General features: G+C 36.7%; 1 protein-coding gene across 7 annotated transcripts in view; it reads right to left on the bottom strand.

Annotated features, from left to right (window-relative positions):
• Nucleotides 1-16,651, bottom strand: part of ptprfa (protein tyrosine phosphatase receptor type Fa) — a 204,898-nt gene that overhangs the window by 65,005 nt on the left and 123,242 nt on the right. For all 7 annotated transcript variants that reach the window (XM_052558474.1, XM_052558470.1, XM_052558468.1 and 4 more), the window contains 2 exons: nt 8,273-8,542; nt 408-989 (listed from right to left, as the gene is read on the bottom strand). In XM_052558474.1, the coding sequence (XP_052414434.1) occupies nt 408-989; nt 8,273-8,542 (852 nt within the window). The remainder of the gene's footprint in view (nt 1-407; nt 990-8,272; nt 8,543-16,651) is intronic.

The raw sequence follows: 16,651 nt of genomic DNA on the forward strand, positions 1-16,651 counted from the left end.
TTATTAAATTAAAAATGGAATAATAATAAAATAATAAAATCAAATGATATTTTGAAGAATTAAGTGAATAAATAAGAACTTTTAATAATAATAATATTAATTATTATTATTATTAATCCATAAAAAACAAAAGACAAAAGCATCAATAACAAAATACTTGATATTGATATTTCTAAATTAAACCTGAACAGTATTATTTAAAAAGAACAAGAACTAATAAAAATGACAAAAGCGCATATTTAAAAAAAAGTACTAAAAATGTAATTAAATAAAAATTAAATAATAATATACAAAAATGAGAAAATAAGAGCTAATAAAAAATAAAGAAATAAATGAAATACTAAAATAACACTGATATTGATATCGTGCTTTTATTGAATAATGAATTACATGGGAACACATCTCACCTCCTTGCTGTGTTTTAACCTGCAGAATGTCTGAGGGTGGCCCGTCTCCCACAGACGTGAACGCCAGCACACGCAGGCCGTACGTGATGTCAGGTACCAGGCCGGAGATAGTGGTCAGGCTGCTGTCCTCTGTGTTGTGTTTCTGCCATGTGCTGAGTGGGAAGTGCATGTCGGACGTGTAGTACACTCGATATCCTCGTATCTGTCCGTTGGGCTCCTCAGGAGGTTCCCATTGCACCAGCATGGTCGTGGCGCTCAGCATCCGGGCCTGAACACGCAGCGGAGGAGACGAGGGTGCCTGTTCACTGGTGCGGGTCTCCACCGTCCCGCTGGGCGGCCCGCGGCCGATGTTATTGACCGCCATGACGCGGAATTCATACTCAGAGTATGGGCTCAAGCCACCGATGCTGTAGCGGGTGGAGGCTACTCCGTCCACTTCCTGGAAACCGTTGTCTGAGAGTTTGGCCCGGTACTGAATCACATAGTAGGATAAGGGTTCGGGGTTACCAGAATCCCATGTTAGAGTTACACTGGTGGCGGTGGTTTCTGTGACGATCAGAGAGGTCGGAGGACGGGGCAAAGCTAAGAATGCAAAAGAAACAAATTAATTTAGTCTCCTGACAATCAGGATTGTGAAGTACTAGGATAGGATTGAGCATGAACATCTAAAGTGACCCAAAAGAACAGTGTGATGTGTTTTCTTTCATTTATTAGTGTGCATTGACAGCAGCACAGCTCAGTGCACTTAATTTTAACAACCAATCAGACTCAATCACAGTATATCTAAAACACAACAGAAATGCATAATTTGGTTTATTCACCAGTAGTATTTGTCCACAGATGAATTTTCAATTACATTCTTATTTAAAACACAGTGTGCTGTCAATTTATTTCAAGGACTTCAAATTAATTTCCAAAAAAATTCACAGTTTGAACAATTACAGTGGTCAACATCCCAGTGCAAACAGAGCAATATTAATGCAAGGTCATTACACAATAAAGTGTAATGATGCACATCGTTTGCTATTCACCTTATTCCGCCCCGCCCACTTTTAATACTTCGCATTTCCGCATTTTGTCATCCGACTTCCGCTAAACCGATACGGCACGTCCGGTTACTAGTTTAGTAGTTGTACGATTGTTTATAGCTAGCTAAAACTGTGGCGAAATGACAAAGAACGTTATGTCATAAATTGGGAGCACGATGAAAACGTCTTACGACGATCAAATGGTCTCAAATTGTCCCATCCATCGTCGCTGTTAACGTGGGTAATGTTAGACGATATGAAGAAGTGGCCAGAGTTAACCTATATATTTAACTGCCCTGTCAGAAGGAGTTGATGGAGCAGCAAGGAAAAATGATTTAAAAAAAATGTACCGAGGCTTACCAGTATTTACATAGTGAGACAGTGGGTCGTGTAATGTTACACAGCGAGGGTTTTTTCGTCTTTTTAAAATTGAACGTGCAACCAGCCAGTCGAGCAGTCTAACCTCTCAGCACGGTGCTGGTTAGTTTTGTGTGTGTGGGTGTGATGTTAATATACACAAAGTTATACATGTTTAAAAGTATAATAACGTGTTTGATGACCATCATCAGACTAAGTATTTTGTCTAATAACTTAATTGCACAGTGGAGTAAGGTAAGTGAACGTTTATCAATTACACATTAGAAAAGGAGGAGGCTGGAACTTGGAAGTGAAAAACGCTGTATATCCAGGTATGCATAATTATTAGGCAGATTTTATTTTAAGGATAAAACAAGCCAAAAAAAATTATATATCACTTATAAAAGATTAAATGCAAAATTAATAGTGAAGATTGGTTTGGTTTGGAATTGGTCAATTTTACCAAAAAATATGATCAGAAAATCAGCTTGCCTCTTAATTCTGCGGTGTATATGCAAAAGGTAAGGTAAAGGTAAGATTTGGTAGGTGCACGTCAAGTCTAATCAATGAATAAGGTAAACGTCAAGTGTAATAATAATGAATGATTCTGAAATAAGACAACTGTGAAAGCTTTGAAATGTATTTTAGGTTTGTCATGTTCTGTATAGGGCTGAGGACCTGTAAACTGCTCATCTGGGTTCCATCACAGCAAGTTACATGTGCCACACAATGAGCAATTCTGAGCCAAGACTGTAGCTAGACTACAAACCTTTTATTTTAAGTGTATGCTTCCTCGTGTCAGATGAGTTTCAGGCAGGCTACCTGCTGCTTTCAACAAGATAGTTGCAGCTTTGTAAATAAGCAGGAATGAGAATAATTAGGTTAAGGATAGGATATTAGGTAATTGGGGTGGGGTGTAGAGGGTGTGGGTGAAGACGAACTATATGAAATAAGTTGTTTTAAATCAGTTGTGTTAAACAAGAGACAGACTGTGATTTGTTTTTTAGAACATGGATAATTTAATATAAGTTGTATAAAATCATTTGTGATGTATTGATCAGTGTTTGTTGTTTTCAGGAAGCAAGAGACACCTTCTACTGACCATCCTATAAAATTTCAACATTTAATTTCCATATGTAATAAACCAAGATGGAATTAACTTGCAAACTTGACATGAGTTATTCCTTCAAATCAGAGATTAAAGATGAAAAAGATTAAGATAAATAAATAAAAACTATTTACAGCAGGTAATGTCAGGTGACACTGTAAAGGTTCATAATAACTATTACAGCAGGTAACTTTTGGTGACTTTCAGCAAGATCAGGGGCATGTGGATCTGATCACCCTCACAGTTATCCACTGCATCACTGGCGGTAATCGATACATCTGTGGAAATAATTAAACATTTTTACATTAGTACTTACAATATATCATGAGAATTAATATATTATGTGACCCGAACTTAGAACTGTGTGTGTGTGTGTGTGTGTGTGTGTGAGAGAGAGAGAGATGCATTAGAGACAAAACAGTATACACACTCTTAACTGTAGTGTTCAAACCTAGGTCAGTATCTGAATGAGAAAAGTAGCTAGATGGCCTGCTATCACCTGCAATCTCTGTAGCAGGAATAATGTGAGCTGTTGTAATGTACTATAATATCTTGTACTACCGTAAATATTAAATAAATAGGTGGACAATGGTAATCATGGAACATTCGTTGTACTTTGTTAACTGCCTGTTACTGATCATAAATGTATTCATAGAACGGACTTCATAAATCCAACGTTAGGCGAGCAAACACATAGCTAGTTAAGGTTAGCTTACCCGAATCTGACAACCTTTTCATCCCCAGCGTGACCTCTTTAACGGGACATCGTAGTCGAGGCATTTCTAGGGGTAAGGGTGTTCGTCAGTCGCCTTCCCATCCATGAAATGGTACGAACAAACACAAGAGCGCTTGAGTGAGCGCTTCAAATTTAGCGCCTTCATCCATTTCCTCAGGTGCTTCTCTTCTTTAGGTGGTGGGTGTAAATTGTAAAGTGCACCACAACACTCCGACTGCGTCACAATGTGTTCGCTACATCGTTGGTGCAATTGTTTTTTTAATACAATTGTTATGCAGCCCCTAACTGAGCATATATCATACTTCTGTTCGTTCTGCGTTCTGTTATCTAGCCAGCCACTACCTTAGGTACGTTACATCCAGTCCCTCAGCCGGAAGTAAGATGACAAAACGAGCGCAATGGCGGCACCGTTGTTGCCATGGAAAATAAGGTGAATTAAAACATGGAGCGGTCCCACTGATAAAAGACCCCATTCATGTAAGTACAATTGCATTAGATTTCTGTATTTTGTTGGAAATCAGCACATAAGTGAATATATTTTAATGGAAACTACATAAAACGTCAGTATTATAGCTCGGCGCACGCCTCCAGGAGCTTGGCTTTTTCTGGAGAGAATTGGGAAGCTGTATTTTTGTTTTATAAATATGATAAAACTAAAGACATTTTGGATATATGAAGGATGCAGTACTACTCTATAGGTACTCAAGATTAACATGACATTAGGTGAAACCGTGTGTGTTATGTACCCTTTAAACATACTTTAAAAAAAGAGAATTTAAAAATGTTGGCAATAATACAAAAATAACACTGGTTTAGATGTTAGATAACAGACAAAAACAAACCACGCAGACTTTTTGTTGTGTGTGTATTTTGTTATTTAACATGAAAAAGCTGTTTGAAATGTATTTTCTCTGTGTATTTGCTACTAAACCACGTTCTGACATGCTAACATATGCGAAACGAATGCAAATAGATCCGTGACATTTCTCAGCTTACATACATGCTAATTAGGGATGTAACGATTAACCACTAGCCGGTTAAAAATCGACTCAAATAAGTGACGATTCAATTAGGATGAGATGCTAAACAAATCACGATTCAATTAGGGACAGGAGTTCATATGAATGCATGTCTGAAGGGAACTTACTGTCTTTAGAAAAGTTTAGATGGTATTTTTATTTTTCATCTCTCCTCTGTTTAATGCACATTAAAGTTCATAAATGCAGAGCTGCTTTGTTTACAGTGGAAACCAAGGAAACACTTTAAGCTCCACCTGCTGGCAGAGAGTGAATCTGTGTCACGTTAAGCTAGTCTGCTGTTTCTGTTTCATGCAGACATTTTTTATGCATAGTTTCTTAAAAACTAAAGTCAAAACATTCTATTTTGCTTCAAATTTCTAAATTCTACAATGTAACTTAGATTAAAAACTGCTCATGGGGCATGTATGCAGCATCTTTGTTCGAATCATGATTAAAATGCAAATTGCCTTTAATTTTATATGGAAAGAGCACAGAGCAGCATTTTGTACAAGCAATAATAGAAGCACACATTTAATTTATAATTTGTCTTAAATCTCATTTTGTAAAAAAAAAAAAAAAATCATGAATCGATTTGAATTGTGAATCGTTACATCCCCAATGCTAATAATCTGGCATTTGACATCAAAGCAGCAAATTGTTCTGTGTTAAACACGGCTATTATGATTATTCTGTGTATGTATCAGACAAGTTCAATCAGCCTACTCTATTTCCACAAACGGGAAAAAAATGCCTGCATTGTCATCAAATAGCTTCTGAAATCGACTCTAAACAACTTTTGTGCTATATGCGATTGGACAGCTGTCAAAATCTAAACAGATCAGCTTGAATAAGCAGGAGCAGTGTGGAAATGGATAGAAAATCCAGTGAAGCCTGTGGATGTGCACTATGAGGCTTAAAGAGCCACAGCTGCTATAGGCCAAGAAATCCCAAAACACATGATATTAACCTCAGCTAACATGATATCGCATGACGGAAAACGGCAGTGAGAAAAAAATAAAATAAAAAACTTTAATCAATGCTAATGTTGTAACAATATTTGCCAGAATTGAGCTGGAATTCCCTTTGACTCCTTCTCTAAATCCCTTATTTTTAACACTTCACTAGATACACTAGTAAATGCTTGCTGATTCACTGACTAATGAAGAGCTCAGAGTAGCGCACATTTACAAACTGATACAGTACAGTAATCAGTGCTGGGTAGATATTTACAAAGTCTGTTACTGATTCCAAGTTACATGACAAAAATTATATAGTCAGTTACATAATCCATGACATGACACATTTTTTTGTGACATTGACTATTTTTGATGACTTTTAGATCTACTTTTTAACTAGCTTGTTTATCGCATTGATTTAAAGGGGATAATCTTGTACCATATTGACATAAAATACAAAGAGGAAGAGAATATATAATCCAATCATTATTATTAACAACACAGTTAATTAAGTGCTTTAAACATTAAGTCAAGGTTTCCCAAACTGGAGTTCGTGAGGGAACTGTGAGTTTAATAAAAAGCTAATGTTTGGGAATCCCTGCATTACATGCACATAAAATAATTGAATTATACCGTTGTGTGTGAACAACAGTATTTACAACAACGGCACAGTGCAGCACCTTTAGATTTCACACTTTTTCAAGCAAGCATTTAACATAGTGCTGGGCAACGATTACATTTATTTATTTATTTTTTATCATGATCACATTAGTGTCTGCGATTATATAAAACAAGCTATGTCACTGTCAGGACATTAACGATTTTATAGAAAATATTTTATAGTTTGTTAGAGTCCAGAGCCTTGATCATAACATTATAACAGGCACCTTCCTATTAGAGACCTGCATGATCGCTGAACCCATCGCAGCAGAGAGCGGCGAGGGACAACACTTAATGGGTGGGCAGAGACTCGTGTGTGCGGGATGTGGGAGAATAATTAGGGTGTGCTCACACTAGGCAATCTTAACCGTGATGAAGCGCATTTGTCCCTCAAAGCCTGGTTCGTTTTACTAGTGTGATCTCTGTTTATCAGTCCCTGGCTCGGTTGGAGGAGGTGGGCAAGAGCTAGGTTCAGTTATATATAGATCAGTGAGTTTGAGCGCTACCCACACCGGAGTGCAGATCTTCTGACAGTGCTGCATGATTACGTGAATATTTCTGAGCGGCAAAAGCTATAAATCTGTTATGATTATGACTCAAAAATCACAAAGTTAACAAAATGATTCAATCCACTGTTTTTAGTGAGCGCGCTTCAGGTGCTATCAGGTGCTATCAGAAACTTCCTATTTCCAACTTTGAAAGTCATGATTACAAGCTCGTTGCAATCTTTTCTGTTAAAAATAACAGTGGACAATGGTTTGTGAATGTTGATGCTTAGCCTAAATAATTTGATTGGGAGAATCCCCTCCTGTGACCCGTGATTTGTCTGTATGTGTATTCAGATTCAGTGAGAAACAGACTTTTAATAATAATAAAAAAAACTGCATTAACGCACAATAAAATAATTTTCTGTGTTAATTAATGCGATAATAATGCGTTAACTTGCCCAGCCCTAGTTTAACAATAAATTTGTGACAATAAAATGTTTTGAATCGATCATTGCGCAAAGCCCTAAAAATAATCCTTAATGATGATTCGGAGCTCAGAGATTCTGTTCGCTCTGACAAGGCGGAATAAAGGAGGAGACTGATCTTCTCATCACATTTCAGCTCTGATGAAACATTGATGAGGTGATTGCATGCGCCGTCTGTCTGTGGATCGGTGGAAATCCCCATGAGTGTGTTATTGATGAGATCTCTCTCTCAACGTTTCTGGGCCCAGCCTCCAATCTGATTAGAGCAGCTTTGTTTATTACCGTCTAGATAATCACAGATAATCAGCGACTTTAAGTACACAACTGATATCAGCACTAGCTGTATGGATCACTCGGGGACAAAGATTAAGAAAAGCAATTTATTCGTTTAAATTAATGTAACCAAGCATACTTCATTACTTTTAGGAATATTGCTTCTTTTTTAATATAAAAGTTTTTGCAATTGTTGTATGTATAACTGATACACAAACAATTTTTTTTTTCCTTTAATGTTTTGGCGAAACCAACAAATTAACAACTAATTTGAATTTCTGGGGTTATTGATTTGATTGATTGATTGATTGAAAGTAAAAATAACTTTTATTTAGTAAGGATGCATTAAATCAGACAGTAAAAACATTTATACAATTAAAAAATAATTATATGTCAAATAAATGCTATTATAAATTTCACAGTATGCACAAAATATTAAGCAGCACAACTGTTTTCAACATTAATATTAATAAGAATAAGAATACATGTATCTTTGGCATCGATTTGGAATGATTTCTGAAGGATCACGTGAAACTGAAGACTGAAGTAATAATGCAGAAGATTCAACTGTGCAAGACAGGAATAAATTACATTTGCAAAAATATTAAAATTGAAAATTTTGAGCTGAAATTTCACCGTGTGAATCTAGCGTTAGTCTATCTTTAACTATATTTAAGCACATCTATTGAATACTTTTCATATAAGTGCAAACCTTAAGTAGATCCTGTGTGACTTATATCTAAAGTGTCTCCTACCTTTGACGGTGATCTGAGCCGTGGTGTCGATCATGCCCAGAGAGGACATAGCCACACAGGTGTAGTTAGCCGACTGCCGGATGTTGGTGAGCTCCAGCACATTTCTGCCAATGGGCATCTCCTCTTCTTTTGTGAGTTCCTGTTCCCCCTTCATCCACTTCACATAGGGCATGGGAGCGCCCACCGCCACACAGGTGAGGTTCACGCTGCCGCCTGGCATCACCTCGTGATTGGTGGGCGGGATTGAGAAACGTGGTGGCACTCGGCGGACTGTTGGAGGAGCGCAGATGATGTTATAAGCAGAATACAGATACAGAAGGGCAGAGAATATGCTTTAGGAATGGCTCTGGCTATACACCAATGACATCTAGGGCTGTATTTGACTGACTGTACTGTAAATATAAGAGATATGAAATATGAATTAGCTCTATATCTTAATGATTAATCTGAACAGACAAATGACAAGCTAAATCAAGGCAACAGAGCTGAGAGACTTAATATAGTCTACTAAACATATACTATATAAGAATCTGTTTTGACTGTAAATACATCTCAAGACCTTTTCTGTCTCTACAGTCGAGTCTCCTTATTGTCTTATTAAATTCAGTTTCTGCCAAAGCGCTCGAAAGCTATTCACCATTACATCACCAAATTAACTCTGTTTGCTTGACAAATACATACTAAAAATGCAGAAGAAGAGGGTAGTCAATCATGGTGGTCATAAAATAATTTCTTAAAGCTTTAGTCCAGTAGCACTGAGGTGTGCATTGCTTTTTTCTACATTTCTCTGTCACACTATCTTGGGTTGACAGACGCTCAGGACCTAAAAGAGACTGCGGACAGGTGAATGTCAAGTCATAGATTTGAACTTTAGACTTTCTCATCACTGTGACTGATAGCTAAGCAGTACAATGCACATTTCCTTTAGAATGTCATAGATATAAACAGGGACATTCAGATTCTGAAGGCTCAGATTTCACTGAATTTCCTCAGAATTCAAATGCCTGTCATTTATAAAGTTGTATATGCCTTATTTAAATGATGGCAAGGCAAGTTTTTTTTTTTTTTTTTTTTTACAAAAAAATGCATCTAAATTAGGAGACTGACTCTCCTCACACACATGTATTTGGTGTGAAGCCAAAGCCAAACCATCCTTTCCACTGCATACACAGCAAACACACTGTGTATCTGCAGAGCTACCCACAACAAAGAGCATTTTCTGTAGACTTCATGGGTAAACAGCCTTCTGGGAGCGTCCATGGAGAGCCCGCTAATAAACCGATTTTTATAATGTTTCTCCTTATATAAAGTGGAACTATTTTCAGACGGCAGCTGAGTTTAACGGGAGCTCTGCAGCCAGTCTACTGCCTATATTTCACAGATAAACAAACAAACTTCTGACAGACTCCAACTAAATTCCAAATTCGAACATTACCTGTTCATTTCCTTGTCATTACCTGCTCATTTCCACACACAGGCAATGATTGCAGATAAATGAGGACAGTATGTGGCTGAGGGATTACAAATGCTCATTATTTATTTGACTTGAATGCATTTTCTGGAAAGAAGAGTGCTAACTATCTCTCTCTATCAATATACATGGTTTACTTGGGTAAAGTTGCCAATTTCTGAATTATCACAGTAGTTAAGGTTGGTAACACTTCATTCTACAGTGTCCATGTTAAGGATGTCACTTATACTTACTACAGTAATAACAATAAATTATGCATAATTACATGCAACTAACCCTAAACCAAACCTTCATCCTAACCCTAACCATGTAGTAAGTACAAGAAGCTCATAATTATTACTCAGTACTTCAATGTATAAATACAATGTAACAACGACAAAGTAAAATAAAGGGCTTCACTCTATTTTAAGGTGTCCTTGTTACAGTTTAATTATGCCTTTAAGTATTACAAAAGTAAGTACATGTAATGTATAACAAGGACAGCTTAAAGTGATAAGAAATAAAGTTTAAACATAAGGTTTAATTAATTGTGTCAATTGTTGCTGGTTGGCCATGTCATTACAAAGAAAATACTGCAAATGTATGTGATGTGATAAATGTGTACACGCTGAAAGTTAAATAATTTGTGCAGCAAAATAAAGCTAATCCAAGCTAATCAAATATGTAGAATGAGACTTTCATCCAATGAAATTCCACTGTGGGTAGAGCTTCTTTAAGTAATGCAATGCAAAACAAACAAACAAAAAAAACAACAACAACAAAAAAAAAGGTCAGGTTAAGGTCTAAACAATGATTGGTTAGGCCGCGTTATTTTTTTAAACCACGTAACTTTTAACTTTTGTACTTTGAACATATTACTGAGCTTCAGAAACAGTAAATCAATATCTATTGCAAAATTCATTGATTCAAGTCAGGTAAACACTGAGCAAATTGTGCTTATGGTGTGTGATCTGTACTGTCCGTGGCCAGAGGCGGCCGGACTGATCATCATCTCTGAGACATAAGCTCAGAGTTTGGACTTCTGGGGTTGAGTTAAGTTTGTTAGTCAGGCAGGAATGCCTTCAGGGACGTCATATTAATCCACGTTAGTCAATGTGCATAGAGAGGATGATGTTACCCATGGACATGAGGGATGGTCACGACATGATGGCAAGAGTTTCACTCAGTTAGAGGTTGTTAAGAAAGTCTGAGAAGTCTCTGCTGGCTAGTAAAACAGACCGGCGTGAGCAATGTGAGCGATGCCAGGAGCCATGGTGAGATTAGAGAATGGGCTGAGCTGACTTTAGTCACTGATCTCTTGAGAATATTGCAGGGAGTGTTAACAGAGCAATGAAAGCATGGAGTTAGACATGCAGAGAAACACATACACATGCATGCACACATGCAATCTGAAGAGAGAAAGAGAGCGCAAGGAGAGAGAGAGGGGAGGTGATTGCAGGTAGCTAGATTTATTCAGTGCAAAAGCGATTTCATACACACATGCACACAGACACACACAGACATTCCCAAGCACATCAATGGCTGTGCTAGCATGAAGCAAAAAAGAACACACAGGCGATAATCAACAGAGCATGCATGTGTGACCTACACACCAAAACACCAATAAATAAATAAACAATCCAAACAAATGCATCAAAGAATGTACAAAACAGTGCAAAGAATCCAATTTCAGCTTCCTTCTGATCAATAGAAAAAAAAAACATGGTTGAATAACTCTCCGAAATAAGCTGTGATCAGAGAGGGATTCCACAACAAGCAAACTCCTGATCCTGCCAATGTTTCTGCTGTCAGGGATGGACACTACATTTGAACCGTCTTCTGCAGTGTCAACTCGCTGTAAATCTTCTGGCCTGAGGTGGATTATTGGAGAATCAGTCTCTAATCAGCATCAAAGCCGTGCTTTACAGATCCAACCGACTCAAATAAAAGTCTTATACGAATACTGAACAAGCCAAAAGAGAAACGTGAACTCAGGGTCCTAGAAGAACATGCCGAAGAGAAGTAGAACTGCCAGGTCAGCTGGCTATGTTAGAAACAGCAGCATACTATAGTCGGGCCCTCACTGACAAAACAATTCAAAGAGAGGAGGAGAATGGATCATTTCATATATGATTCTTTTCTTTGCCAAAAATAAGTTACGTACAATAATTAAAATAACAAAACAAAGAGTTTTCCTGGCCAGTAAGAAATATTATGGCCAACAATTCACTCGATTTTGGCACGTGTGAAAAAAAAAAAATGTGCATCAGATGCAGCAGATGTGCATAAATGTTGTCTGTAATAGACAAGGGAAGTCAGAACTTAGACTACAGGGATTATTCATGTTGAAATGTCTCATTTGTGCCCTGCAGGTGCCAGTGAGAGAGACTCCAGAACAACAGCGCTGCAGATATCTCGCCTGAGGCCACATCAAGTGAATTATGCATCAAAACATTAAGACATGAAGAGCTGAAGAGATGATCAGCAGAGATCGGAGTGTCCTAGAAACCTGAGTCATGCTAAAACCCAACCAGGACCTCATCAAGAACCACTGCTATATGGTTGTTTGTAAGTCCTTGATGTCACATTATATATTCTTCAGATGAGTCTATAAGTGTACTGCATTAGGCTAACTGAGACTTTCCATAACACTTTTTTGTTGCTTTTGATTGCTTCCATTGTCCTAATTTGTAAGTCGCTTTGGATAAAAGTGTCTGCTTAATGATTAAATGTTAATGTAAATGAGTCTACTGATTCCTGGACTTTTAAAGCAATATCACCTAGATCTCATTCTTTTAAGCATTGTGACTTTTTTATAATAGTAATGCACACAATCCTTCTAAAATATAGCATTATCATTACTGTAATGTGAAACAATTAAATTATTAAATGGTAAAAAAAAAAGTACAACTTTAAGTATAAAACATGGGCATTATTTAATGCATAAAAACAATAAAATATTGTCTAAATGAAATTATGGCTCATGGATGTTTTTTCTGGTATGAACTGGTCAGTATATTTGCTGTTTTTTGTTTTTTTTTGACAGTATGTTGTTTCTATTTTCCGTGAACTTTCACGCTTCAAAGGGAAAAAGCCAATTTGTCAATGTCATTTGTTGTTCTTGTCCGACTGAAACAGCTTGTTTCTGTGATAATGTGACATGAAGAGGACATTGTCTTATTCCTATAAGAAGAACAGTTGTCCGGGTTCAACTGCTCCAAGTTTTTGGAAGGATAATGACGCTCTTTTAAACAAACAACGCTGAGATGAAAACCTCTTTTGCTTTTTGCCATCATATTTTCCGTCTGTTTGTATTGTTCTCCACATTGGAAGTCCTCACCAAATGGCTGATTCCAAAACAAACAATGAAAGCTGCTTTAGCCAGCTTAAATACTTGAGAGCTCAAAAGGCTTTCTGGCAGTTCACAGAACAGGCCCTCTGAAGAAGAAGCAGAGCAGAGCAGGCAGGATTGCTGCCATCTTTGATATTTGAACTGGTTTATAAACAGGTCTGATCCGCTAAGCTAAGGGTGGATTCCTCTGTTTGTTCTTTGACCTCTGAGTTCAGGCTCTGAACATCAACAAATCGTCATGTTCATTTAGAAAGAATGATGCTGCTGTCCTCTGTTTTCACAAACAAGACCAAACTACGCTGCACAAAACACCTCCTTAAAACTTTAGAATGCATGCAAGAACACTTCCATAAACAAGTACATAAAATACTTCAGACAAACAAAATATCTGGTTAAAATCCTCAAGGGTGTTTTCACACTTCACATGCTTGCCATCTTTTGTGATGAAACCAGTAAATAAATGCAGGTGTATTTCTGTTTTTTTTTTTTTTTAGTTAAAACTTTATTTTTATATAGAGATAGTATACTATTACATTATTTATTAATATTTTAGATAATTTTTTAAAATCAGTTTCCATTTTAATTTTAGTTAAATATGTTATTTATATATTTATATATATGTTTTTTCATTTTGTCCTCTGTCCTTTTTTTTCATAGACCTTGGTCAAAACCAAAGGAACAAACCATTTATATAAATGCAAATTGTCATTACTATGCTCTAGTTATAAATTGTACTTGTACTGTGGTTCAAAGCCAAATAACATAAAACAAATCACACTCAGAAGTGTAGGCTCAATTATATATATATATATATATATATATATATATATATATATATATATATATAAAAAGAACCACATGGATTTTTGGTGTGAATGAATCTGAAAAAATAAATAAATAATAATAATAATAATAATTAAAAAAATAAATATTTACTGAAACCCTAAACACAGGTTTTCATTATTTTAAAATGTGCACCATAGTTTTGAGCCAAAAACAAAAAAACATACCTTGATCTAAAGCTGAGCAATAAAAAGTGTGAAAACAGCCCAAAGGATCCCTTAAGTTGCTTTAGGGCTCTTTACACCCCAGACAAAACTACAAATGTCTGCTAACAACAAAACATCCAGAGTTCTGACACATGCAACATGAAGAAAAAGGCCAGGCTGAAATGCGAGGCAGCAGTAGCATGCATGCATGTGGAAGAGGAGGATGAGAGAGATTCAGGTAGAGCAGAGCTCCAGAGAGACTGGCACACAACAGCAGGGGACGCACGCCGCCTCCCGTCCACCGGCCGGCCCTCTGTGTAGGAGGAGAGATAGTGAAAAGAACGCACCTTCCCGCTGGTCTGACAGTGAGGAGTGGATTGATTTTGGATGGCAGGGTGCAATGATGATGGAAGAAGGGAAACAAAAGAGAAGAAAGGAGGAGGAGGAGGAGGAAGACAAGGAGAAACAGAGAGAGTAAAACAGGCAAATATTCCGCTTATCCATTTAAAAGATGTGAGATAAGAACATGGACACATTCACAGCACCAAAACACACTCACACATCCATTATCTACTAGACTTTTTCTTGTATTGTAAATTTTATGACAGATTATGCATCACATACAGGCCAGATATGAAGGTGATGCATTGCAAGCGCATACTGTATTTTCTGAAAAATGAGTTGCACAGGGTTCAAATTGCATTGCTGAGAGAAAAAAGGGTAGCACTTTATTTTACAGTCCTGTTCCTCATGTGCATACTATGTTCTTGTTATAGTAATTACAATAACTATGTCATAACTAGGTACTAACCCTGAACCTACCCCTAAACCTAACCCTACCCCATGTAGTTACCTTGTGTTACCAGAACTTTCTTAGATAAATACACTGTAAGTACACTATAAGTACATGTACGTACACGTACTGTAAAATAAAGTGCAACCGAAAAAAGATTTGCATTGGTCACATGTTTAAAGTTGCATGCCATTATGACATTTAGAGATAATAAAATATCAGTGAGTGAAAGGTTTTCAAACATTATAAACGCTATTAATATTAGTGCCATTCATCTTATGCAACATTTATGCTATTTGGACACCAAACCTATAATAACATTTGTTAAATGCATCTCACAATTCACTTTGGGATTTTAGTTTGCAGCCCATTTCAAAAGTGACTTATATTCCAGAAAATACGGTACTTAAACTTGCCTTCTTCCCTTGCTGGGTTGTTAACTAACCTCAGGAGCAAATGACTATATAATTACTATAGACTAACCCAAACCCTACCCTACAAAAAAAAAAAAAAAAAGTATTGAATTGTTTACGTACACCTGTGTGCACATAAAACTAATTAATTAACCTATAGTATGTTATTTTGCAATCTCTTTCTGCCTAAGCCTTCCAAAATTACAGAAGAACACACACACACACACACACACACACAGAAGAAGCATGATGCAAGACCCTCAACAGTGCTTGAGGGTCTCGGTGTGATAAGGCACATGAGAATGAGAGTGAACAGACACACAATCTTTCACATGAAAGGATAAGCAATTATGGAATGATCCATCGTATATAAAGTACAGTGATAAACATCTACTCACTGCAGCTGAACCCAAAGAAAATAAAAAGAATTAGAGTAAAAGAGAGATGAGCAGGAAATGCACTAAACAAATACACACAGGCCCACACACAGCGTTCAGAAGAGATCTGTTAGAGTACGTGTGTGTCAGTGAAGTTTGAGCACCTGGAGAGAGACTCTAGTTAGTCAGACTTTAAAGAAGAACAAAAACACATAACAGCATACAGAAACATTCCTATTAGCAGAGCTGGCCGATATATCAAATATTTACACTATACATACAATATTATGTGGCTGGCAATATAAAATTGGCTTTGCACCTGTTGCTTGAGGTTTAAATGAGCAATATTTTAAAAGCATCACTGATTTAAACCTCTGCATTGAAAACATTGATGGAGTTGGTAGGCTTGATTCACTTCAGTTGTCAATTTCAATGAATCCATTCAAGAATCAAAACATTAATGGATATATGCCTTAAAGACTTTAATTAAAATGTGTATGAAGGGAAATACTATTATGCATAGCAAACAATGTTACATTTACTGTACTTTAAAGGATAGTTCACTTTCAAATTAAATTTTGGTATGTTTTAGCTTACCTCAAGGGCATCCAAGATGTAGGTGTCTTTGTTTCTGCAGTAGTTTCCGTTTTTATATTTTTAGGTCAAACTGTTCTTGTCTGTGACTCATATAATGTAGGTCTATGGTCACCACCTCAAAGAGCATGCAAAGAGGAGTCCAAATTAAACAATTCCCCATCATAAGTACACATTGATGACCTCAGACACGAAACGAGTGGTTTGTGTGAGAAAATGAACAGTATTTATATCGTTTTATAAAAATATAAAAATGAAAGCTACAGTGGAAACAAAGACACCTACATCTTGGATGCCCTTGAGGTAAGCTAAAACATACCAAAATTTAATTTGAAAGTGAACTATCCCTTTAACTACTTTACTATTTAGAATAATTAAAGTAAATAAGTGAAACTGATTAAATATTTTTCT

This window comes from Carassius gibelio, chromosome B6, assembly GCF_023724105.1.
Source record: "Carassius gibelio isolate Cgi1373 ecotype wild population from Czech Republic chromosome B6, carGib1.2-hapl.c, whole genome shotgun sequence".
NCBI classification, from domain to species: domain Eukaryota; kingdom Metazoa; phylum Chordata; class Actinopteri; order Cypriniformes; family Cyprinidae; genus Carassius; species Carassius gibelio.